Source organism: Natrix helvetica (genome assembly GCF_964273705.1).
Source record: "Natrix helvetica genome assembly, chromosome: Z".
Lineage (NCBI taxonomy): Eukaryota > Metazoa > Chordata > Lepidosauria > Squamata > Natricidae > Natrix > Natrix helvetica.
In genome coordinates, this window is record NC_138554.1 from 74,483,852 (window position 1) to 74,507,290 (window position 23,439).

Genomic DNA, 23,439 nt, shown 5'->3' on the forward strand with positions numbered 1-23,439 from the left:
CATGTGGGAGACGCATGCACATGCTCCCACCCGCACTCCATTTTTTGTGCCAGGAGGCTTCAGGGAGGGCCTCTGGAGCCCAGGAGGGGCCATTTTTGCCCTGCTGGGGGCTCAAGGAAAGCCTACGGAGCCTGGGGAGAGCGAAAAATCCCCCCACCTTGGGAGGGGGGGTTGTGCACGCATACACGAGGGACCATATGCACATGTATGTGCGCATATGTGGTGGCCGGGGCGCATTGCACTGTGGGTGTGGGCACGCACATGTTTGCTATCACACGCACGTGCACGATTTCGGTGAGGACAAAAAAGTTAGACATCACTGACCTAAGCCCTTAAAAGTAATAATTCAGGTAAATTAACTAAATATTTGACAGGAATAAACTACTTCATTGAACTATTTGTGTGTTTCATCCCAGAGAGAATTTTTTATCTCGGGAATCTCTGAAATGCTAACGAGATGTACAAATAAGCAGGATATATCTTTCAGTCTTTCAACAAACACGCTGTGCACTGAGGAAAAGGGGGAGATTTTAAAAGACGTTTGGGCAGAGAAATACCACATTATGATATGCAATACTGCCTAATTACTTGTTCTCTGTATTGTGCAAAATTTGGATGCATGTGACCAGTTGAACACAAAGCTGAATAGTAATTAGCCTATGAATACAAAACCAAAAGATGAGTTTTTGTAAACCATTTCTAAGCCTTCTTTGTTTTTACAAGATAGGGCTTTTACGTGCTCAGATAACCTCTAATTTAAAGAGGTAAGAAATAAGCTTGACATGTTTTCATATAATAGTATTAATAATGTATTTTATACCCAATTATAGCCAAATCATTTTCTAGACTGTGAATAAAAATGCTCTTTAGTCCTCATAAATATTTAAACATGTGTTAGGGAAATTTTAGAATAAAAGAAACATTAAAGCAAAATAAAATGCACAAGCTGAAATTAAAATTTTAAATGTTACATTTAACATTAAAAGCCTTGTTTTTTAAAATTTCTTCAGTCTTTTGAAAAATGGAAATGACCACTTACATGCCTTCAACTGTGTCAAATCTAAAAAACAAAAAATATACAGAAGCTTAGCATGCTTAAATAAAACCACAAAAATAAAAAGCAGCAATTAAAAAAAAAAAGCAAACTCATTATGGATTTGAAGCTATGCTGTTTTCTATGATCTTCTCAAGCAAGATTTCCATCATAGTGGTAGACAGTAAGTTAAAGCTAGGCTTTAAACATTCTGTTAGACACGTGTTGCACATAATTAATGCAACTGCTGTGCAAAGCTTTCAAAACCCTTTGCCTATGTTGGTATGCCCAGAATTATGCATGCTTTTTAAAAAGAGGACTAAATATTCATCTAATTAACTATTCAAAGCAAACTTCAATTTACAACTCTCTTTAGGCCTATATTACTCGCAAGTATATTAAAATGCAATATTGCAACCACTTCATTTGACTGACCACATCAAAGGTATATTTCTGGAAAATACTGACAATAATTAATTTTAGATAACACTATAAGTAAGATACAATAGATACAAATGGCAACTCTTGTCTTGGTAAAGCAGAACTCATATTTCATTACTGATTAACAAAGCCAGAAAAACAACTCAGGTTTAACAGTATACATTGACTGCAGGTTCACTGCATTGAAACAAGTTCGGCCCAAACTTAAAATATTCCATATTTTGAGATAACTTACACATCTGACTTAAAAGTATGATTTTCTAAGTTTCAATCAAACAAGTTTTATATCCTATAGAAACCAATTAAAAAATTCCACTGCCTTAAAAATTACCTCCAATTTTCTATGGCACGCATAGGAACATATTTTCAAGGATCATGAAAAAATTACAATAGAACCTTTGGTCATGAATGCTTCTGACCATGACCAAATCAGGTTCTGACCAAAAAAACTCACAAAACTTTTGAATCTGGTCACAAACACATACTCAGGAGGTGATCAAACATGGCCGTGGCTGATTTCCCCTTCCGTGCAATTTTTTTTTGTAAGTGCCAACAACAGTGATTTCTTGCATTAATTTTGGTTAGGTTCGGATCACAATCAAATCAGGTTGCAGCAAAAATTATGGGATGAATTAGATACCATGTTTTCCCCAAAATAAGAGAGGATCTTATTTTTTGACCCTCAAAATATGGCTAGGCCTTAATATCGGGGGAGGGGTTTATTATTTTGGAAGTGAAGGAGGCAAGCATGGTCACCTTATGGCTGCAGTGTTGCACTGTTGCGACAGCGCAACACAGCCATTCGTCCCTGAGGCTGTGCCCGCATCCTCCAGTCCCCCCTCTTTGGGAGCTCGCTCGCAAGAGAGCAGCCGCCCGGCAACTTCCCCTCTCCAGCCAGGCAGAGCACCACTCACTGATTGAGCGATATCCCGAAGGCGCAAAGCCGTGTGAGGGGGGGAAAACAGGCACTCACACAGCTTGGTGCCTTCGATACTGCTTGGTTGGTGAATAGCACTCTGGCCAGCTGGAGAGGGAAGTTGCACGAGTGCCTGTTCTCCCCCTGCTCGCGTGCCTCCCATTCTTCACTATGGCCTTGGCTGGCTCTCCTTGCAGGGCCAGGGTTGCCGCCGCCATCCCAACACTGAGGATGGCTTCTTCTGAGGTTTCCAAACCCCAGCTGGAAGAGGCTGGTTGGGCCAACTGCCTGCTGCCGAGTCTTCCAGGAGCCAGGGCAGACAGTCTTCTGGAAATGGCCGTTCTGAGAGTGTGCTCTCTGCCCCGGCTCCCAGAAGACTCGGCAGCAGGCGGCTGGCCTGACTGGCCTCTTCTAGCCGAGGTTTGGAAGCTGCAGAAGAAGCCATCCTCAGTGCTGGGATGGTGGCGGCAGTGGCCCTGCAGGGAAAGCTGGCCCAGGTCATGGTGAGACTGGGAGGCACGCAAGCAGGGGTGGGGTGGGGTGGGGTGGGGTGGGGTGAAAGGCGCTCACGCGACCCCACTTCCAGCCAGGCAGAGTGCCACTCACCCACCCAGTGGTATCCCTTATTTTCAGGAGATGTCATATTTTCGGGTAAACACAGTATTAGAAAAAAATTGTATTAATTTAATTGAGATACTCATCAGAGTAGAAGATGGCACCAGGTTTTAAAGAAAGGTAGTAAAAAATAAGTTTTAAAAAAACATTTAAACTTTAACCTAAAAGCTGTAGCCATGCAGCTGTTAAAATCCTTTTAAAATATTACCTTGTTAGTTGGCAAAACAAAACAGAAGCTGTCAGTCCTAAGTAATTATATCAATTACATGCAAGACCACAGCCTAAGAATTACTAGACTATATTATAGTCTGGACAGTAAACAGCAATGAAGTTTTATGCCACAGACAAAAGCAGACGTTAAATCTGTAATGTTTTGTCCTAAACTCATAAACATTTATAAACCTATCCAATTTAAAGAATCGATGGTATTAAAAGGAGTGGGCAACATTTAAACAGTCTAATTTTGGTAAAATTATTTAGAAGAATTGCTAAGAAAATTGTATATTTCTGTGCTAAATAGTGAAAATTAAAAAGTTATTTTCCTCAATTTTTCAGTCTATACCAAACTGAACAAATTACTGAGATTCTTGGACACATATAACATCTTCATTTGCGATCCATATTCAAAATAAATTCCTCAATTAATCTGATAATGATAATAAAAACCCAAATGAAGCTAGACACACAGCTATATAAACAAGCAGAATTTTAAAAAAGTGATGGGATGTTTCATTTTCAACTAGGCAATTTAAAGTCTGCAGTGGAAACTTTTAATAAATAAATATCCAATTCCCTTTCTGTCCCACTTGGTCCCCAAAGCATGTTTATTGCTCTGAATTTTGGAAGGACAAGTAAGAAAATAAATATAGTTTTGATACAGTAAAGAACAATGCAATAATTCTTTGTTTTAATGGTTTGAGGAAAGAGTTTCTGTAGAACATGATCTGAAAGCACTCTACTCTACATTTTTACATTTAATTGTTCAGATCCCAAATACTTAAAAATTAACTACTACTGGTATCAATTGTTATTCCCCCTTTTAAGCTTTGATTGTTTGCTTGCTGGAGCCAAAGTTTTTGATCCAATATGTTTCTTTTATCTGAATTGCATTAGCTGTCAATTTGTTTACAGACTTAATTTAAGGCACTAATATTGATCTTTAAACTGCATCTTTGGAATCTGGATAATTGCTTCCATAAGTTTCATTCAATAACCCAGGATATTATTACAACTGCAAAGCCTACATTTTTGATGATGGCATATATGTTATTCTGCCAAAAAATATGTGCCACATATTACATTTTAAACACTGTATAGAATTTAACTCAATAAAAATAGTATGGGCTGGATGGAATAGTATTTGATATTTAGTCTAAAAGAGAAATGCTACACTTATAAGACTTTCATTCCACAAATATATGCAAACTTGTGGTTCACTGTTGATTGTTTTTCTAATGCTATCTATGAATAATATCAAATTCACAAATCAAGTTTTATTTAAATCTGAAGTCAACCTTGAGCCCCCATCAGAAGTTTTATGCACATTTTTGTGCAGTCTTGTTTAGTTTAGTTTTGTTGTTTTCTCTTTTTTGTTTGCAGTTAGTATTTTAACTTTGTTAATACAATAAAAACATATTGGAAAGCGTACATGCCACTATAGATACGAATAAATAATATTGCTTTATGGGTGAGACATTAATAAAATTCTGAATTGTGATGGAACAAGGAGACTGAAATAGCACTGAAATAAAAATCCATGCTCAGTTAAAAGCCGTGTACTTACTATGATGTTTAATGTTGCAGATATTTGTCAGTATGAAAAGCAAAGGTAATAATATCAGGGTGCAAACACTTTCACTGTTGATTTTACATAAATAATTCTCAGTAGTAAATGAACAAAAAATTCCAGGAATAGTTAAAATTTTAAATTCTGAGACAGGAAGTAAACTGAAAACATTACTAACCTTAAGTTATGCTAGGGCCAATTTGTTTGCATACCTTACAAATAATTTTTTAAAATTTAAAATTGTTCCAAAAAAACAAGATTATTTTTTGAAGACAAATATTCATATAAGATAAGTTCAATTGGCAATATAAAATATCAAACATCTTTCCTATTACATGTTATCTATGACTCTGCAGAGTTGATCTTTATGCAATTGGTCCATAAACAACTATATACTACAATACATTACATGAACCTCATTTGGACTAGAATACGGGTGTTTCTTTTCAAAACAGCGAGACGAATCTTTGAGAAAAAAAATGTTCCAACCAGGTTTGCGTAAGGAATACACACATACAAATACCAAATGTAATTTATGAAATGTGTAGTAAAAATCTTGAAAACAATGTACTGAAATTTGAATCATCTGGAAAGAATATATGTATTCTTATAATTTCAAATAATTTCAAATAGCTAATAGTACATTATATGTATAGTATTTTGAAAGAAATCAAGCTACTATGCAAAACATATACATATTTGAGATTAGGTTTAACTAAAATCAATACAACATGCACATGATTGCATTCTGTGGTAGATCTGTTTGGATGAGATAAATTCTATTTGCTTCAAAAGATCCTGTTCCTCACTCTGCCAATCTATTATGAAAAGTGTATATTGAAATAGTGATGTATTTATACCATACTCCAATCATTTGCATTTTGAGGTAGAATAACCTGGAAGGCTGCATGATTCTACACTGTTTTATGACCCTTTAAAAATATAACAGGATTCAGAATATTTAACCTCAAATAATTTTCCAGAACCAGCTGGACCAAACTATAGCACCATCTAAATTACTACTTACTTTGTTAACTGCCCTTTGTTTTTGTTGTTGTCAACTCCATTGTATGTTACAGCTGCCAATTTTCTGCTTCTGTAATTCTCATAATGGACATTATTAGTGACATCTTTCAGGTCTTGCATGTGAGTTCTAGAAAAGGAAACCAAAAACCCACCAGCAACTTATTTCCTGATGTATAAATGTTATATATAAGCAACAGTGTTAATTTTTACTTTCATAAAATGTTGAAATGGTTTTCAAAAGTTTCTTTAAAAACTGAACTAGATAGCAACTATCTATTAGACTTACAACAGTTTGTTTAATGACTATTCAAAGTTACAACGGCACTGAAAAACTGACTTAGGACCATTGTAACATCCCCGTGGTTATGAGATCAAAATTTGGATGCCTGACAATTGGTTCATATTTGTGACGAATGCAGTGCCCTGGGATCATATGAACAGCTTTTGAGACTTTCTGACAAGCAAAGTTAATGGGAAAGTCAGATTCACTTAACAACCATATTACTAACTTAACAACTGCAATGATTCACTTAATAACTATGGCTAGAAAGGTCGTAAAATGGGGAAAAACTCAACAAATGTCTCACTTAACAACATAAATTTTGGGCTCAATTATGGTCATAAGTCGAGGACTATCTGTATTGTGGTTACTGTAAATTAGTTCAGGGCTGAAAAATTCTACATCTATACCCCCAAAGAGCAGAATACAACATTATTCTGGGATGCATTTAATATTGTTGTTATTTTAAATTATATCCAACAAACCGTTTCCCAAATGTATTATATAAAAATAGAAAATAAACTGTTTTCACATCGGATATCAAGTTTTTCTTTTACTCTTCCTTTCATACTCTTTCTTTGTGCCACCACATATTACTTTGCACTGAAATTATGACCCAGTCCTCTATTACTCCTTATCACAGAATATAGGAAAGGTTCAAGAAGCGGAATAACTTAAAAATGCATTGCCAATATTAATGTTATAGACATGTTTACCTTATTAACATGTTTCTTAGAATTGTGAAGTCACAGTGTTCGCCATTTTCAACTGCATGAAAAAAATGCTCATTTTTAACACTTTAATCAACATCAAATGAGCAACCTGCAAATTAAACCCTGTATTTGCCATTAGTAAAATTTCCCTTGAAATTTAGTAATTCAAAGGATACATCCATGTTATTTTTTTTGCAATAATATTAATATATTTGCTGATGCCTTCTTTCAGGAAGTTTCTATAATTTCCCACTTTAGTACATAACTGTTTGCCTATAGATTCCACATTCAAGTATTAACCAGGTCCAATTAGTTAATTTCTTTTAAGATCAATAAAAAAGGTAAAAACAAGTTTAATACATGTAATGTTGTATTATTGAAATCATTATAATTATCCAAATATACAATTAAAGAAATAAACAAAGTGTAATAAAACAAATATGAAAGTTAGCTGCAGTTTAACAAATACATAATAAAGTTGTGCTGTGCTTCCAATTCAAAAGCAAAATGATGCTCTAGAGCAGGGGTCCTCAAACTTTTTAACAGGGGGCCAATTCATGGTCCCTCAGACTGCTGCGTGGGAGTGGCTAGGTGGTCATGTGACTGGGTAGACATGGCCAATTTAGCAGTCCGTTAAACAATACACACAAATTAAACTTTAAGTTGTTATGCTCCTGGGTCGAAAGCAGGTTAGTGAAGGGATCTGGCTGCCCTGGGGTTTGTGTGAAGGACGTGTGTGTGTGTGTATGTGTGTATCTTCCTCTCTCTCAAGTCCGGGGAGACCAAAAAACAAACCCGTTTTTGGCCTCCTCAATCTCCAGAATCACTCTGCTGCCCAAAAACAGGCCTGCTGTTGACTTCCTGAGGCTTCCATGCACTCTGTTTTTGTCCTCCTTGGACTCCAGGACTACTGTGCTGTGCAAAAACAGGCCCGTTTTTGGCCTCCTGAGGTCTCAGTGTGTCCCATTTTTGGCCTCCTGAGGCCTCTGTGCATTCTGTTTTTGGCTTTGGCCTCCAGAAGGTGGGTGGGGTCTGGCGGATAGGTGAGATGATGTGGGAGGGGCAGCCTCATGATCCCACACAGGCTGGATTAATGGCTTTGGCGGGCCCACGAACTGTAGTTCTGTAGAGTCTAGACCAGAGGTTCCCAATCTTTTTCGGTTTGCAGCTCCCATAACACTTCGGATTTTTTCCGCGGCTCCCTTAATAGGTACATCCGATTTTTTTAAATTTTTGACTTTTTAAGGATTTGGAAATCTACTTTTTAGTTCGTTAAAGTTAGGTTAATTGAAAAATAAATTAAACACGAGCTTTAAATTCACAATTTATTGAACATCGTTTAATGATTTAAAATTATTAATGGGATGGATGGGCTTGTTGTTCGCTGCACAACTTCTCAAATCTTGGATCAGAAAAATAGCTTTTGAAAAGTAACTTAACCACCACACTAGCCCAGTGGTGGGCAACCTTTTTTTTCAACTGAGCCAAATCTCGCCAAAACCACGATTGAAATTTATTTGGAGAGCCGCTCTTGCTTAGCAACCAAAATTTTGGGCTCAATTGTGGTCATATGTTGTTTTTCTTTCTTTCTTTCATCTCTCTCTCCCACTTTCTTTCTTTTTTTCTTTTTCTTTCTCTCTCTCTCTCTGGCTCTTTGTCTCTCTCTCCCTCCATCCCTCTCTGTCTCCCTCTGTCATTCTCTCTGGGTGTCTATCTGTCTCTCTCTCTCTCTGTATCTCTGTCTCTCTCTCCTCCTTCCCCCATCTCTGTCACTCTGTGTGTGTGTGTCTGTCTGTCTGTCTCTCACTCACTCTGTGTGTGTGTGTGTCTCTGTCTCTCCCTCTGTCTCTCTCCCCTCCCTTCCTCTCTCTCTGTCTCTCTTTGTATGTGGGTGTGTCTGTCTCTCACTCATTCACTTAATCACTCACTCTGTGTGTGTCTCTCTCTCTGTCTATCTTTCTCTCCCTCCCTCCCCCTCTGTGTGTGTGTGTGTGTGTGTGTCTGTCTGTCTGTCAGTCTCTCTCTGATTCCCTCCCTCACTCCCTCTCTCTGTTCCTCTCTCTGTCTGTCTGTCTCACTCACTCACACACACACACTGTGGTCACCACAGTGTGTGTGTGTGTGTGTGAGTGAGACAGACAGACAGAGAGAGGAACAGAGAGAGGGAGTGAGAGAGGGAATCAGAGAGAGACTGACAGAGACGAATCAGAGACGTACTTTTAGCTACCTGGCAGCGGCGTTTTGCCTTGGGGGGCTCCTCAGAACTTCCCAAGACTTCGGAGGGAAGTTTACAGCCCTCCCTCGGAACGCTTCGGAGGGAAGCTTCTGCAAAGGCGAGTGGCAACAAGTCTCCCAGGCTTTAATTTGCCGAGCTGTGCGCACGCGCCTGTTTTCCACGGTGTGGAGCAGCGGCGAGATTCTGCGCGGCGAGCGATGATTCCAGGGGCCATCTGGGAAGATGAGGAACGCGAGGGGGACCTTGCCCCCCCCACTGATGCCCCCCGGAATCATCGCTCGCCGCCCAGAATCTCGCCGCTGCTCCACACCGTGGAAAACAGGCGCGCGCGTACAGCTCGGCAAATTTCAGCCTGGGAGACTTGTCATGCCCGGGCTTTTGCAGAAGCTTCCCTCCAAAGCCCGAGAGGGACGTCAGCGTTAGACCCAGCGGGCGCAGGTATTAATTGAATATTTCGCGGCGCCCTTATGACGATAGCGCGGCTCCCCAGGGAGCCGCAGCGCACACTTTGGGAATCACTGGTCTAGACTGTTAAAATGAACTGCCTATAGAAGAGTTTTAAAATAATTCAAATATCCACAATATAATTCTTCAATTGAGTATCTGAGGAAATTCTCAATTTACATACATGTGAATCTTATGATTTTGTTATAATATTGGTAAAAGATGTAAAGTATAATTAACTTACCTTCTGCAACACCCCAAGGATACTGTCTTCCCCTAACTCTCTTCCCATTGACTTCAATAATAGTATTACTACCTACTACCGCAAGAGGTAAACGGTCCTACAAAAGAAACAGAATATTTTTTCCTAAAATAACTTACCAACAGATTGGATAGAAAGTAAAACAGTTTGTACTGCTCTGAGATCACAATAAAAATAAGTGTCAAAGGAGATTAGAAAAAAGAGCCAATATAAGATGGACTATAAGTGTAAAGAACATCATCTGGTTATAAAATTAGGAGAGTTTTTTGTTCAAGACTGGTCATGGTCTGATGGAATTGAAGATTATATTCTTTAATTTTAATCCCATCCATCAGAAGGCAGAACCTTTTGATTGATTTGTCCCCAGCAATTAATGGCCCCAATTGGTTTTCAAAGCAGCTGGGGCAAATACTTGATTTGCTACACAGTCCTGCTGAGACTGATAGGATAGCGACTATGTGGTCTCTCTTGGCCCATCACTCCAGTTATTCCCTGTGGTTCATGGAGGAGTTGAGGGAGTTGAAAAGGGTCAAGAGATTGCTGGAGGAAAAGAAAGAATGAACTCAACCAAGCACAACTTAAAGCCACTATTAAGGCTTACGCAATAAGAGCATCAATACTTCTCTGCTCTTATTGCATTTACAGAATGCCCCCACTCCCACAGTGACTCTTTTTAGGGTCAGCCAGATTCTCTTTTCAATTCTGAGGAATGTTATATAAACATATAATTGCTAAGCTTAAACTGCCACACAGTGAATTTCAATAACATTCCTCCGAATTGGAATTATTTTACAACCAATATATTTCATGCAAAATCACATGCACATCCATTTAGAACCAAATAACAAAATAATAAAATGAGCAGATGATTGAATGATTGGGAAATCACTAGGATATGAAGCAATCTACCTTAAGAGGGCACTACATCCTCTCATTTTAAAATCTTACTTGTTAAAAAAATAAGAAATATTACAAACATTTCATTAGGCTGGAAATATGACCTTTCTTTTCTTTGCTTCAATTAGTTATGTTAAAATTAAATATATTTGCCTAGCTATTGATGATGGTTACGATAAAACAAAATCAAAAATAAAATATCTGAATATGCTTGTTACTTTAAAAAGAAGAGAGGATTCAAGTAAGATTCACAATTATTTTCTTTTGTAGCATAATTCTTTTATTATTAACCAGTAATAAAGGAAACATCTAAAAGCAGTCACTACAACAGAGTAAAAGCAAGGACATTTTTATAAATAAAAATTGTTTTAGTAGGCTTGAGATATTAAACAAGAATCAAAACTTTCCCTAAGAATCTGGTACTATTATGATGTATGTCAAAGTGTTTAAAAGTTTATATATACCAGATTTTTCTATAGATAGATAGATATCTGATACACTTTCTTTTGTGGAATGACTCTGTCCATTAAAATAAAATCCATTTGCAGAGAAATTTGTGACATGAAACTGTAAAAATTTGTTTCAAAATATTTTGGTACCTTAATCTTTTTAACCAGTTTATTTTCTTCTTCATCATCTGTTTCTGGGAATTCATATATTTTAATTTTGTGCTCTTGGATTTCTTTCATTATCTAAAAATAAACATATTTTTAAAAGGAACTGTAACAAGGGTTGAATATATTAATAAAGTATGCTGATGAATTTTATTTTTATGTAGTAAAGATGAACACCACACATTTATGTCAGAATATGCATACTTCTATAATTACAATGTCTTTTGAAATTCAGATTATGTGTTTGTCATTTTTCAGATTAAGTTGTACTTCTCTCTTTTCCTTTTCCCAAAGTCAACCTACTTTCACTCATTCCAATTCACACAATATAGCAATAAACTGCTTTGTTACTTCACAGTTCCTAATATAGGATCATTGGAGATTTTAATATTCTTGTCATAATTTTAAGAATAGACTGTAAGCATCCAAGCTGATGTGTTTCACAATTGTTTCAAAAGCTATGCAACAATTCTGATCTTACATGTCTGATATGTTATTTGCAGTACACATGTGTCTAAATTACTAGATTTATATCTATTTTTTAATTCAGAAAACTATATAACATTAAGTTTCCATTCTGACAGGTAATTGTAGTCATCCTTACAGAAACCTCAAATGCTACCGTGTTTCCCCGAAAATACAACCTGTCCTGAAACTAAAGCCTTGCCACATTTTTCGCGTGGGCAAAAATATAAGCCTACCCCCGAAAATAAACCCCCTGGACAACCCCCCCCTCCGGCCAGGCAGAGCACCGCTCACTAACCCAGCGTTATCCTGAAAGCGCCAAGTCGCAGGAACCAGGGGGGGAGCGCTCACGTTGCTTGCCGCCTTCGGAATACCGCTAGGTTGGGGAGTGGCGTTCTGTCTGGCCAGAGGGGAGAGTTGCCGAGTGGCTGCTCCCTTGTGAACTGGCTCCCGAAGAGCTGGGCACAGCCTCAAGGGCGAAGCAGCCATGAGGTAACCATGCTCACGAGCAGCCGCCCGGCAAATCCCCTCTCCAGCCGGGAAGAGCGCCATTCTCTGACCTAGGGGGTATCCCTAAGGCGCCAATCCATGTGGTGCTCTGCCCATCCCCCAGCTCCCGCGGCTTGGCACATTTGGGATACCCCCTAGGTCAGTGCATGGAGCTCTGCCCGGCTGGAGAAGGGGGTTGCGCGACCGCCTGTTCTGGCCGCAGCCTCACCAAGCCCTTGCGCAGCTCTCCCAGGCCACCGCCGCTGGCCGCTGCTGCCCGCCGCCGCCCCGCTCCGAGCATAACTTCCAAACTCCAAAACTCGGGTCCGAGTCTTCCAGCATCGGCCGCTCTAGGAGTGCTCTCTATGGTGGGCCGGCTGCTGGAAGACTCTGTCCGGAAGACTCTCTATCCAGCAGCCGGCCCACCATAGAGAGCACTCCTAGAGCGGCCGATGTTGGAAGACTTGGCCCCAAGTTTTGGAGTTTGGAAGTTATGCTCGGAGTGGGGCGGCGGAGGGTGGTGGCGGGCAGCAGTGGCCAGCGGCGGTGGCCTGGGAGAGCTGCGCAAGGGCTTGGTGACCAGGTCCAATTTTATATGACCATTTTTACCCTGATCATTAAGTGAATCTCAGTTGTTAAGCAAATCATTATGGTCATTAAATTATTCAAACAGTTGTTAAGCAAATCCAGCATCCCCAATTGACTTTGCTTGTTAGAAGCTGGACAGCAAAGTTACAAATTATGATGTGACAGCAAGATGCTGCAACAGTGTAAGTCAGTTACTAAGAATCTCAATTGAACTTGATGGGAGTGCTGTGATAACAGAAATTTTAAGGATGGATTTTAAGTCACTTTTTCCAAGTCATAATTTTAAACAATCATCAAGTGAACAGTTGTAAGTCAAGGACTACATATACATAGTTTTCTTATCAAAGCTCTATCATTATATGAATGAATAAGAATGAAATACCATTCATCTTTTCCCTTCAGGAAAGAAATTAACTATTCACCATCCACATTAAATATGCTTAGATATTATAGATTATAGTATCTAATCTGCTACTATATGATATATGAAAGCGGTATTTATAAATACTATCTTCATTGTAGGAGATAAAGGACTGATACGTCATCGGTCCCCAACCTTTTGGCTTGGCGGCCCGACTGGGGGGAGGAGGAGGAAAATGCATAGTTCCCTGCAAGTGGCAGGTGGGCGAACATGAGCAGCTCCATTTATGTGAGCAGAGGACACGCACTGCTCACATGAGGGGAGATTTGCAAATGAGTACAAGTGGTTGCTGCTCACGCGAGAGGAGCTGCATATACATGCCCTTGCCCATTGCTTGCATGACCTGGATCCGAACATGCCATGGCCCAGTAATGGCCCACAGCGTGTGGGTTGAGGAGTCCTGTGATACTTGAATCATACAGATTTTCTCATGGATATAATAAGAACAATTAAACAAATTAGAGCAACTAAAAAGAAAATATATTCTAGGACATCTTAAAAGGCTGTAATATAATAATCCAGATAGATGGGATTTCTTGCTGTTTTACATGACTTTGTTTATTGTTTTTATTTAATACAAGCTGCACAGAATCATTTTGTCGTCACATGACCTGCAAGCCTCATAAACAAACAAACAATTGATCATGAGAACTTAAGGGCATTCACTAAAAAATCAAATATGCATTTACTAATCCTCTGACAAAGTTTCTCAGCAAAGATTCTTAAATAAAGAACAATGATTGCTAATTCAATAACAGCAGAAAGCAAAGAATACAAATAAATGGGAATTTTCTCAGTGGAAAAAAGTCAGAAGTAGGTTTGGTGGAATTTGTATAACATAAGATAAAAACTCTACAAATTAATATAAGGTATTGCAAGATACAAAGGAAAGAGGATTAGATCTACCAGATTTGAACTTATATTTTGTTCCTATTGTTTAGCCTTGAGTAGGTGTTGCAAAGAAACAGGTTATTGGAGTTAGGAGGACATGAATCTGAATTTGGATGAACATATATATTTATAGTATGGAATAAATGTAAGTACAGGATGTGGCTGAAAACAGCTTTGTGGCTTTCAGCACAAAAAGCATTTTATAGACAACAAATAAGTAAATGGCTAATTTATCATGATGTACTATAATTTCTCCAAGAGGATTGCAAAATAAAACCAAGAACAGATATACGTACTTCTCCATGGTTTTCTAATGTACAATTATAAGAAAGGTTTAAAGAAGATAAAAGATTTTATGATTTTGAACAATATAAAACTTGAGTTTGAAACAGAATTAAGCACTAATGATGAACATGTTATGCTAAAATGCATAAATGTTAGTTGAAATATGAGACAAGAAGACAAGTGAAAAAATGTGTAACAAAATGGGCCAAAGTTTTGGTGACAATATACAAATGGATCAATGGGAAAATATGTGGTTGTAAGGATTGAAATTTACATTATGGTCTAATTTTAAAGATAATTTTATAAAATGATATATTGTTGGCATTTTTCACTAAATAGTCTAGAAGGCATCAAGGTACTTTGAATCTTTGTTGGAAATGACAACGTGGGGAGACACCCTATCATGTTTGGTGGATGTATAAAAAAGCCAACAAATTTCAATACAAATACATATATTAATTCAGAAGATTTGAAAAACTAAAGTACAACTAAAATCAAAAGTTTTTCTTTTGGGACTAAAGGACTGACAAGCAGAAAAAAACATGAAACTTTGTTTCTATAATTGAACCTTATTTCTAGTTCATTACTTTTCTGCACTTTTTCTTCTTCTTTCTTTATTGTGTATTAGTTGTGTTAAAGTTTTAATTTTTAAAAAATATACTTAATTTCAATACCTCCCCACACACACAGACAAAGACAACAGAAGCAGAGCCCATTGGGGATCTCTGATGGAGAAAGTGCTTTTAATTTCCCCATAAGTAATATTTACAGGTAAACAGCAAACCTGTAAAGTTGTGGATGATACTAAAATAATTATAATATCAAAATCAACCAAGAGGTGTTAAGACCTCTTTACACTGGGTGACTAATTATATGCAAATGGATGAAAAAAGATACATGATTGGGTGAAACCCTCCTAACTTTATATACACAGTTAGACTCTGAATTGTTTATATCTCACACAGAAAAAGATTCAGAGGGGACAACACAATGGAAATGCTAGGTGAGTATGCAGCTCAGAATAGGGATACACCAGAACTAGAGAAGACGCGTAAGAGGACAAGTAAAATGATATGGGGTTTGAACATCTTCCATATGAGAAAAGGCTAGGAGGCTGTTTGGAAATAAAGTAGCTGAGGAAAGATATTACTGAGGTATATAAAAATAGACATGTCTGAGAAAAATATAATTTCCAGGGGCGATCCAATGAGCTGAGTGAAAGCATTTCTTCAAATGATCCTTCTGTGGAACACATTATCATAAGATGTGGTGATGTTCACTAACTTGAACAGCTTTAAAAGAGGATTGGATAAATTTATGAAAAATAGGCTTAACAAGGGTTAATAATCTTGAAGACTCAATGTTAATTCCAAGTAGGAAATAACATGTCTCTAAATATAAAATCCAAGAGAACAGAAATTGGAGAAGCACATATGTCTAACTTCTACTTCTGACCACCTTGGAAGCATCTGTTTGGCCACTCTATATAAAATGCTGGATTAAGATGGGCTTTGGCTGCATCTGGCAAAATTGTTCTTATGCATGTTATTGTGAAAGTAAGGAGAAAAATATAATTATATTAAAAGGGGAAAAAAAGAAAATTACCTGTTTTTTAAACTGTTGACATTCTTCAGGTGTGAGTGTGTCGGCCTTGGCAATGAGCGGGATTATGTTCACTTTTTCATGCAAGCGTTTCATAAACTCAATATCCAAAGGCTTAAGCCTAACATAAATAAAAATTAAAAAATTAAAAATGAGATTTTGCAAATTTGGCTTCCAAACAAACAAAATGTGACCCATGTACAGTACAGTAAGTAAAATACAGATAGGATGTGAGTTATGACTGTAATGGAATCTGCTCATTAGGGTTGAAAGTCGGGACAAACACTAAATGAACTGCCTCATGTAATGGCGAAGTCATCCCTGCTCTCCCAGTGCATTAATTAATAAATGTGTGTGTTACTATGTAGAGCACGTGGTGCCTCAGGTATGGGGGAGATCCTGAGAGGCCTAGTGAAGGCAAAGCCCCCTGCCTCAGACCTCTCAAAGCCTCCCCCATTCCAAGATGCACCATGCTCCATTCTGCCTTTTCAGGGGTTGCTACATGCTGCACAGTTGTCTTACCAACAAGAAACACTAGCTGTGCCCGCCCTTCGTGGTTCTGCCACTGCCTTTCCTCCTGCCAAGGTGTACCTGCCTTTCTGGGGCAAAAAGATTAGTTCCCTAACTTTTCAGAGCTTTCTGTCCTAATCATCTGGCCACCAATCCTTCGGAAGACTATAAATTTCTCCTGGCTTTTGCCAGCCTTTGGGAAACCAGACCCTACATGATAAGGTAGCAGCTTCAGCATTAGCTTCACAAAAACTTTCCCTTGCTACAAACCCCCTTCTTCTTCCAGAAAGCCACATTTTTCAGTAAAAAGCTGGGAGGAACAGCTTTCTTGTTCTCCCATTTCCCCAATTAGGTGTTAAAAGTAAAGTCCTCACTTCTTCCCTCCAGTGTCTACCCTTTTTAAAAAGCTTACCTTGACTCCAGACGGACAAGGAAGAAAGCAAGCAAAAAACTCTCCAGCTTTCTGCCTAGAGCAGCTGCAGAAATAAAACTCAGCTCAGAAAGCAAGGGCAGCCAAAAAAAAAAAATCCAAACAAACCCAAACAAAATCTGGGTCATGAAGTTTTTAGCTGAGTGTCTGAATTCTGTAGGACCCAGCTATGACTCTAAAACTCAAGATTAAGAAGTCTGTCCCGCCAAGCTTTTTTTTTTTTTTTTACTGAAGAAATGTGGCTTTCTGGGGGAGGGAGAAGGTTAAAGCAAAGGAAATATTTTGGGAAGCTCATCCTATCTTAGCAAACAGAACCTGGTTTCCCAAAATCTAGCAAAAGCCAGGAGAAGTTTGAAGGTTCTTGAAGGCCAGCTGATCAGGGCAGAGAGCTCCAAAAGCAGCTGTCATTTTCTATAAGGAATTATTGGACTACTGAAAATGGCAGCTTCTGCTAGGAGACACGGGGATTAAGCCCAAGTGCTGTGGGGTGGTGCTGGAGCAGGATGGGGGAAGGAAAGTGGCGGCACTGCAGCATCCCCCTAGTCCAGTGATGGCGAACCTATGGCACGCGTGCCACAGGTAGCACGTGGAGCCATTTGTCAGGGCACGCAAGGCGCTGCCCTGTCAGCTGGCCAGTGCGCATGTGCGCACTGGCCAGCTGAGTTCACTGTTTTTAAAAGCCATTTTTTCGCCCTCCCCAGGCTCCAGAGGCTTTATAGGAGCCTGGGGAGGGCAAAAAGAGCATCCCCCGCCCCCCCGGAGGCTTCAGGGACCGTCCGGAGGCTTCCCTGAAGCCTTCGGAACGCTTATAATGACCCTCCGAGCAAACCGGAAATGACTTCCGGTTTGCTTGGAGGGTCGTTTTAAACACTCCGAAGGCGTCAGGGAAGCCTCCGGATCGTCCCTGAAACCTTCGGAACGCTTAAAACGACCCTCTGAGCAAACCGGAGGTCCCTGAAGCCTCCGGAGGGCCTGCGGGGGGGCGGGGAGGCTCTTTTCGCCCTCCCCAGGCTCCTATAAAGCCTCTGGAGGCTGGGGAGGGTGAAAAAAGCATGTAAAAATGGGGTGTTGCGCCTGTTGTGCGCGCATGCGCACTGGGGGGGTGTTGCGCATTGCATTATGGGTGCAGCACGCCCGCACACAACCCCCTGCGCTCCCCCCACTTGTGGCACATGAGCCAAAAAAGGTTCGCCATCGCTGCCCTAGTCAGTGGTAATGATAAATGACCTAGGGACCCTGCAGCCATCCTAACTTTGAAAAAAGGCCTCAGTTGCAATATGCAGTTTTGGGGTAATTGTCATAACTTTCGATTTTTAATAATTGATCTCTCATATCTGGAGGACTATTGTAATTGCATCTGCCTTGCAAATACGTATACAATAAAATTTCTACACTAAAAGATGTATGCTTCTGAAAATGATTCAGAATTTCAAAACTCGCACAAGCAAAGTTCCTTTCTACTGCTACGTAATGTATATTTTTCAAGCTTGCAGCTCTATTTAAGGTACACTTGTTAGAGAAGAGAAAGCTATGTGAACTTTTCAAATATTTATATCTATTATGGTCTAAGAATTAGGGCAATATTTACCACTGCTTTCAAAAACAAAGTGCTTTATAAAAAATTACCAGTACTACAAATTATAATGTATAAATATTTGATAAAAAGCAATTCAAAGCATTGGCACAAATCTAAAATGTCAACATATATTTAACTAATCATCTTTTATTGTGATACTGTAAATAAAGCATGGAAAATTATTTTCAATTTAACCAATTGGAAAAATCCAAAGTACGGAACTAGTAACATATAATCCTAACTCTTGCTCTTCTGGATTCTGTAAAAACAGAAGGAAAACTATCTAAGTTACTTACAATTTCTATGATATGACATATCTAACAATGTAGTTTAAATGTTTCTGAGTGGAGTAATCGCATGGTAGGAGCAAAACTTTAATTAACATTAATGTTTAATACTGACCCATGTCCTGAAGGAGCAATGAAATATAAGCAACACTGGACCCTGTTATCTGGCATCTGTCGTCTGTTCACACGTGATTCTGCATTAAGATAGTCTTCAAATTTACTGTCAATGTAATCAATAACGGGCTGCCAGCTGCAATGTACAAACACATTTTTAAAAAGCAGATTAACTTGGAAAATTTGCTATATTAGTACAAGTTGCACATCATAATATTAAAAATGGCATGTAAATATCACAAATATAATTTTCCTAAAGAAATTTAGTTAGGTTGCTGTATGAGAAAAGCAATGCCCATTCTTATATATGAAACAAGAGCAACAAGCTCTTAGTAGTAAAAGGAAGTGTTATAGAAATGGTGTGAAGGAACACAATCATACTTCCCAAAGCTATTTGGTAAATGGTCTTTATCAAATTTCATTTATTGTTAACTATCTACATTAATTAACAGATTGAATATTTATTTATTCATTACATTAATATTAAATTAATTTTTATAATAACCAAAGACATATTCTTGACATCAGAAAATGAATCTCATAGATATCAATGGTACTTAATCTTTTGACTTTTCTCAGTAATAACCAAATAATATTTAACTCTGAGCTAATCAGAGAGAAACAAGATATACTAATATTCAAACACATAGAAACAAGGCAGTTTGATAACTACATTTGGAAAATTATGTTTTATATCATTTTTGGCCAAGAGAACTGCAGTAAGAGTGCCTTACAAAGAAAAAAAAACTTATTCTACTTTAAATATATGCAAGTATTGCAAGATAATAGCCATTACTAATATTAGAATGTTCTTACCAATTGCTATTATCCACTGCATCACCAAATCCTGGTGTATCAACTATTGTTAGTAACAACTGCACACCACCTTCCTTAATTAGAACCTTAGACTGCTCAACCTGAAAAAAATAATAAAAAAGATAACTAATGCATCTACATTAAATATTAATGGTGCTTTGCTAATAAAAACTTTGGATAATTTAAGAATTTTTAAAAAGAAAATATTACAGGAGGTCAACTGCTCCTAAAAATGTTGTTTAAAATATGACCATAAATGAATGTTACGTATGCCAAATTGCTTTTCTATAAATGGAGTAATTCTTTTGATTCAGGGAAAAACTTTGATTTAGTGGAGAATCCTTTACTGGTAGGAGAGGATGAAGCATTGATAAAAAGCATCTTCTCAACTCTTCAGGAGAGGCTGAATGAGTACGCAAGAACAGAACAAAAATGCTTTTTATTTTCTTCTTGAAAAAGTATCCTACATGTAGGATCATAGCAGTCATATCAGTTGAGAATCCAAATCGTGTATTTTTTTCTCTATTCATATTTCTTTGCTCAATTTGTTTTTCCAACTCTGGAAAAAATGTTTTATGACGTAAAAAAAATAAATGATTTAACAGCAGAAACCAAAATTGAGATGGGTTTTCAATGCCCTTGCTTAACAGAGGAATTTTGGAGGGCTTTAGTTGGTTCATGTACTACAATTAGGCCATGTTGTTATAATAGTCTGAATGTCATCTCAGAAAGCATCAACAAACATCAACAGGCGCATAGAGATAAGTAACATCTACACACCATTCCACAGCTGATCAAAATATCAGAAAGGAAACAGAAAGACCAAAACAGCTCAATTTACATTAGTGATTATTTTTATTTTGTACTACATCATTACCTAGACATGTCCTAAATATTTTATTTTAAGCTGCTGGAGCTTTAATAAATATATTGTTGTTGATGATTGTATTTCCTTTACAATTAGAAATTTTTATTTAAAACCTCTAAGACTTAGCTTCAAGATTATCTGAATATAATATAAAGTAAATATTCAAGCTGAATTCATTTGTACATTCTATCTGGTCAATTTTTTCTTTAAAAGAAAAAGTAAATGGCCATACAAGGACAAATTCTCATAATGTACTATTTGTTGGAAGCCAGCCAGAAAACTATTGTAAATAGCATCAATCCTCATTACAACTTCAAATGAATCCTATTTAGTTTTAGAACTACTCCATGGGGATTTAGGAAAAATAATTTAGCTCCATCTTGGAATGCACATTTTTTAACAGTAAGGTTATTTTCCCATGCACTCTATTTTAAATAAACATGGATCAGATTCACAGACCATGTCAGATTTATAAACTTAAAGTTGTCTTATTCTTTAGAAGTTGTCTATTTGATGTAGTTTATGAACAGCTTTCTGTTATTTCTGTTTCATGGGAAGCAGAGATATTTAAAGTGATTTAATTTTAACCAAACACATTTAAAGTATAAAAGCGTGACTCCTTCCATGCATAATCTAAAATAGTCTAAGTATTTCAACTACTACGTTTCCCCGAAAATACGACCTACCCTGAAAATAAATCCTAGCCTGATTTTTTGGAGGTAGGCCTAATATAAGCCCTGCCCCAAAAATAAGGCCTAGTGAAGGAGTGGGCATGGCTAGCACAGGAGGCAACATTTCCCTTCCCTGGACACCTGATGGCAGCTTGGCCTCTAATCGCAGCCCATGAGGGTTGGAAGTGCCTCTCGTTCTATCTTTCTAGGCATCTGGAGATGTTTCTGGCATACTCGTGCCAGCCCCAGCCCTGCCCGCAGTGCCAGGCAACCTCGCAGCTGAGGGCCTCTCTCTTCTGCAGCTCAACTTGTGGTTCTGAAGCAAGGGTGACCACAGTTTGTGCTCTGCCAGGCCTGGAGCTCGGATCTTGCTCAGGCTGCTGCTACAATGAGGCAGAAAGCCCGTTGGAATTGGTTCTTCTCCCCGCCCGGCTGCTGGACCTGCTACTCCTTGCTTCACGGGGCCTCATTGCCCTTCTGGCTGGGCTGCTCTCACTCATCCAGCTGGGCTGCTCCTGCCTGGTGTGGGGCAACTCTCCAAATCACCTCCCCTGCAGCTGGCCTGCCAGCGCCCCCTTCATTAGCGGTCACGCTGCCCTGTGCGAGCTGCGTGGTGGCCCTGCAGCAGGATGGAGGAGGGAGATCACCCCTTCCTCCTTTGCACCCCAAAACCCCATCTTCCCTAGTTGTTGAGCCCTCAGCCTACACTCCTCGCTGGAGCAAGACATGGAAAACAATGTTACCTGTGGAGGCCTCCCACTGCAATGCTCTGCCACAGCTTCGGAGCATCTGGTTTGAGCTCCAGGCTGTGCAGGAGCACACCTGCAGATCAGATCAGCTGTTTCACGGAGGCACGAGGCACATGGAGCACCTCACTTGGCCTCCTGACCAAGTTGTTGGTAAGGAAAAACTGTTCTTGAAGGGGGCATGAGGTGCGTGGGGCCTCCTGCTGCTTTTGCAGCCTCAATCGGCTGCAAAAGTAGCCATGCTTCTTGGTGGAAGAGGGAGGAGCGCACCGGCAGATCAGCTGTTCCAAGCACCAAGCTGCTAGTATGACAGGCAAGGAGGCACAAGGGGACCTCCCCCAAAATAAGACCTGGTGCTTTTTTGGTGACCCAAAAAATATAAGACCCGGTCCTATTTTCGGGGAAACACAGTAGTAGCAAGATAATTAAATATTACATTTAAGAATTAAAAAATTCTTAAACCTAAAATTTACATAATTACTAATTATTAATTTTAAACATGGTAACGTATTAATATCAATAAATAAGTCACATATACAAAGATGCTAAAATGTTCTTTCAAGCTAGCTATAAAGCTATAAAGAAACTGAAAACAGTAATATTATTCTAGCCAAATAGGTTAAAATAAGATTAGTAGACTAAATGCAGTAACAATTTTTGCTTAGACATTTGAGTCTTTGTAATCTTGAAAGACTACATTTATCAGGATTGTCTGTCGGTAATTGCTTCTTTGAATTCTTCTACATTCATGTTTATATTGTCATCAACAATAACATCAAGTTGCTTTGTTTTCTGTCACTCTCTTTTTCATTAACTTCCATTTCCCAGACATTAGGCTTTTCTCCCCCAATTAGTCGCCTTCATATTATATGTCTTAAATATTTAAGCATTAATGTCTATGGAGATTCTCAGTCATCCAGGTCATGGTTGTCCCAAAGGTGCTTTTCTCAAGAGGCAACTGGACTTTCTGGTTTTCCTTTGAAGACGTTTTGCTTCTCATCCAAGAAGCTTCTTCAGTTCTGACTAGATGGTGGGGAAGGACCGTTGGCTTACCTGAACGGTCGTTCTCTGGGCGCTGTGGGAGAGTCCAAGCATGGGTTAACACAGCCTAACTGCCCTAGGACTGACTGAGTTTTTTCCTTGACCACGCCCCCTTTGCCTCTGGCAGGTCAGTTTTAAAAACGAAAGGTTCAATAGGACGCCTTCAACCAGTCTCTGCAGAGTTTTAGATCTGGATCCTCGAACCCTGGGTGGGTTTGGACTCTCCCGCAGCGCCCAGAGAACGACCGTTCAGGTAAGCCAACGGTCCTTCTCCTGTGCGCTGCTTGGAGAGTCCAAGCATGGGACATACCCAAGCTATCGTGTCCCAGGGCAGGCAGAGTCATTGTCCTTTGTAGCCTCCACAACCCTTTGTAAT

At 38.9% G+C, this 23,439-nt stretch overlaps 1 protein-coding gene across 2 annotated transcripts in view; it reads right to left on the reverse strand.

Moving 5' to 3' along the window:
* The window catches only part of SEPTIN7 (septin 7), a 68,956-nt gene that overhangs the window by 29,261 nt on the left and 16,256 nt on the right, over positions 1–23,439 (reverse strand). The window contains exons 3-10 of one of the 2 annotated variants that reach the window (XM_081971259.1): positions 19,738–19,838; positions 18,923–19,057; positions 16,008–16,125; positions 11,249–11,341; positions 9,735–9,831; positions 6,814–6,865; positions 5,819–5,944; positions 1,040–1,060 (exon numbers count right to left, since the gene is read on the reverse strand). In XM_081971259.1, coding sequence (XP_081827385.1) covers positions 1,040–1,060; positions 5,819–5,944; positions 6,814–6,865; positions 9,735–9,831; positions 11,249–11,341; positions 16,008–16,125; positions 18,923–19,057; positions 19,738–19,838 — 743 coding nt within the window. The remainder of the gene's footprint in view (positions 1–1,039; positions 1,061–5,818; positions 5,945–6,813; positions 6,866–9,734; positions 9,832–11,248; positions 11,342–16,007; positions 16,126–18,922; positions 19,058–19,737; positions 19,839–23,439) is intronic. The other variant, XM_081971260.1, reaches the window with a different exon arrangement.